Below are 2,928 nucleotides of genomic sequence, written 5' to 3'. Positions count from 1 at the left end.
ATGCTTGAAATGATCCAAATAATCATAATCGCGATGTGCCTCTGTTATTTTTTTTGGGCCCCCACAAATCGACCCGCATATATGTACATATGCTAATGATTTGATGTTTTATATCATGTTTACAATTAAATTCAATCTACAAATTGGATAAACAAAAGTAAGCAGTTTCATAGTTATGTACATCGGCACAGTGGTTCAAAGCTCATATTTAATGCTCACCAAATAATTGAACTGTAAAATTAAGAAAAATATCTATAATCGACTTTTGTTAGAACAAACTTAAAAAAATGGGAGCGCAAAAACTTCGAAGCAAATTATTAAAAACCTTTTTCATAATAAATGTGAGCTTTGAAGCACCATGAGAAACCACCATTACTAAAGAGTTTACATCTTCATTTACGAATTACACAAATCGCTAGCAACTTACATTTCTTATTTTTGGGTATTTCCGGTAATTTTCGTCTACGTCGTTGTTGCAGCTGAGTTGCACCAATAGCAGCAGCTGTATTGGGCGAGAGCAATAATTGATGACCCACAGTGCCATCACTGCCAGTTGTACTATTTCCAATAATAGTGCCACCGCCAGTGCCAGTACCAATACCAACGCCAACTAGACCACCGATTGCATCCTGATGGTTTAATGGATGATGGCGATGTGAATTGAAGGAGTCATTTGTGTCCAGCGATCCATCAGAAGAGAGTGATACAATTTTGAGACCATCGCCAATTTCATCATCCTCCACCTGACGTTGAAGCTTCGTCGACGATTCGCAGCAGAGTTCTCCACCGCCAGCATCTTCCTGATCGGAAGAATCACTTTTCGAAGATGGCGAATCCTCGAGATCATCATTGGGAATGAGGCTGAAGATTTAAAAAGCGTAAAGAACAAAATTTTGGTTGTTAATAGGAGAAAAATTTTGCCGGTGAGCGGATTGCCAAATAGTTTTTTTTTTTTTTTTTGAGATTTGTTTGAGAAATTATTTAGTGTAATTGATTTTTCACATGCGGAAGACACTCATATGCCACGCACTGACACATGGACACATACAATTACGCACACCACGGCAGTGGACAGCACAAAATAGTATGTCAAAACACTTGCACACAAACGCACGCAGGCAAGCGCTCTGATGAGTCGTACTATTTAAGCAGTACTTGTGGGGAGTTTTCAAGTGGCTCGGCATGTCCTGATTCTCGCATCCGCTGACACTTTAGGTAGATTGCATGCAATCTTTTTCTTTTTTGATTTTACATCTACATATTTACATAAGTAGTTGGCATACTTACGAGTAGAATGTGTGTGCATTATTTTTCTTTTGGCCAGAGCTTATGTACGTCTGAATTTGATGTGGCTCAAAGATGGGCCTGTGGAATTCTTCAAATTCGCTGTCAGCCATTGTGCTTCGAAAGTGACTGCTCGATGCTGGTTGTGACTGGAGATTTTAGTGTGTGTCTGTGTGTGCGTGCTAAGCCACTGTTGTATGTATGCCAGCTGAAGTACTTCAAAAAAAAATATTTTTCACCAACAATTTGCAACACCCACGGAATAAGTACACCACACAGCACAACCGTATTAGGCAACGCGTATCGTTGTATATTCAAATATCCTTAAACTTTCAATTACTGCAATCCAATTTATTTGCAAACTGTAACTAAAATTTTTGCGAAAAAGCGATTTGTGTGCCCTCTTTGCCAAAGCAAATCAGGCGTCGAATGACTTTTTCACTCTTCGATCGATAATTTCCTTTTCGCTTTTGTTGGCTTGTCGCTCGGCTGATTTGGCTGCCACTTCGGTTGGGTCGTCGCAGAAAATGTCCATGGCAGAGACGGTGAGCGCCTTGAAAGTGACTTTGATGAGGCAAGCGAAAGGGGCTGTTGCAGCCAGAGCGGCGGGTGGTCGCATTTACTAAGAGTACAGTGCTCCGAGTACTGGGAAATTTAGCTGTCAAACTAATATTCATAAATATAAGGTTTATAGGATAGGTAGGTGGAGCAAAGCGGGTGCTGTAATGCAATCGTACCTACAGTTGTGTGTCAAGTTTTTTACGTTGCTGTTTTTGTTTACAGCAGTAACAGCAGTGTAACAGCCCCCGCCGCATATGTGGCATGTTTAAAGCTGTCTAAGCTCTCGCTGTTTGGGGTTGATTTGGGAAATTTAACTGTCATTCTTAAGGGTGTAAAACGTTAACAAAAGCAAGTAACTGAGTCAGGACATTTAGGTTTTACATTTGCTTTGTTTACAACAATGACAGATGAGCAAGTCAAGCGAAGCAAGAAGAGAGTGGCAAGTGGCAAATTATGTCGACGAGCAAAGAGCATGCGCATTGTGGAATCATGAATTACATACACACAATGACATGTAATTATGAAAACGTCAGTTGATTTTAAATTAAATTAATTTGTATTTAATAACACTAATTTCAATAAACACAAAGATACGTAGTAGGCACGTAGATTAGCGTGCATCAATCTTCATACAAAAAAAAAGAAAGAAAAGAAAATCGGTGGAGACCGTGTTTCCATCAGAATTGTAAAATCTATTTGCTTTTGAGACTATAACTACAAAAATTGATTTTTTTTTGATAAATAAAATTAGTTCTAAAAAAAGTTTTTTCCAAAAAATCATCTCAGTAGATAGAAGAGTTAAAGCTTAGAAGGTTTGCTTAAAAATGTTAAAAAACATTAATAACAGAATCAAGCGATTTTTGGCAGTATTTTCAAATCGGACCAGCTCACGTAAATCTTAATATTTTTCCACAATATTTTGGCGCAAGTCGTAAAATATAATACATTTTATAATGCCGGTGGAAAACCCGCAACTTTTTTGGATCAGATCCCTCTTATCTGGCTTCCCAGACATACAAACATAGAAGGTAATGAGAAGACCGGCTTCAATGAATCCGAAACGGTGGCACTGGATAGCCCCCC

The 2,928-nt window shown here is 38.7% G+C and overlaps 1 protein-coding gene across 1 annotated transcript; it reads right to left on the bottom strand.

Moving 5' to 3' along the window:
• Nucleotides 1-392: 392 nt before the first annotated feature.
• Nucleotides 393-1,837, bottom strand: LOC118747530 (JNK-interacting protein 1-like). Its single transcript, XM_036481580.1, has 2 exons — nt 1,288-1,837; nt 393-861 (listed from the first exon to the last, which is right to left on the bottom strand). Exons 1-2 carry the CDS (start codon nt 1,395-1,397, stop codon nt 393-395), a joined length of 579 nt encoding a protein of 192 aa, XP_036337473.1. The 5' UTR covers nt 1,398-1,837.
• Between the last annotated feature and the right edge of the window lie 1,091 nt (nt 1,838-2,928).

Source organism: Rhagoletis pomonella, unplaced genomic scaffold, assembly GCF_013731165.1.
Source record: "Rhagoletis pomonella isolate Grant_MI unplaced genomic scaffold, Rhpom_1.0 Rhpom_scaffold_00012, whole genome shotgun sequence".
In the NCBI taxonomy this organism is placed as follows: Eukaryota; Metazoa; Arthropoda; class Insecta; order Diptera; family Tephritidae; genus Rhagoletis; species Rhagoletis pomonella.
The sequence above is the reverse complement of the archived record's forward strand: the minus strand, read 5'-3'. Positions and strand labels throughout refer to the sequence as shown.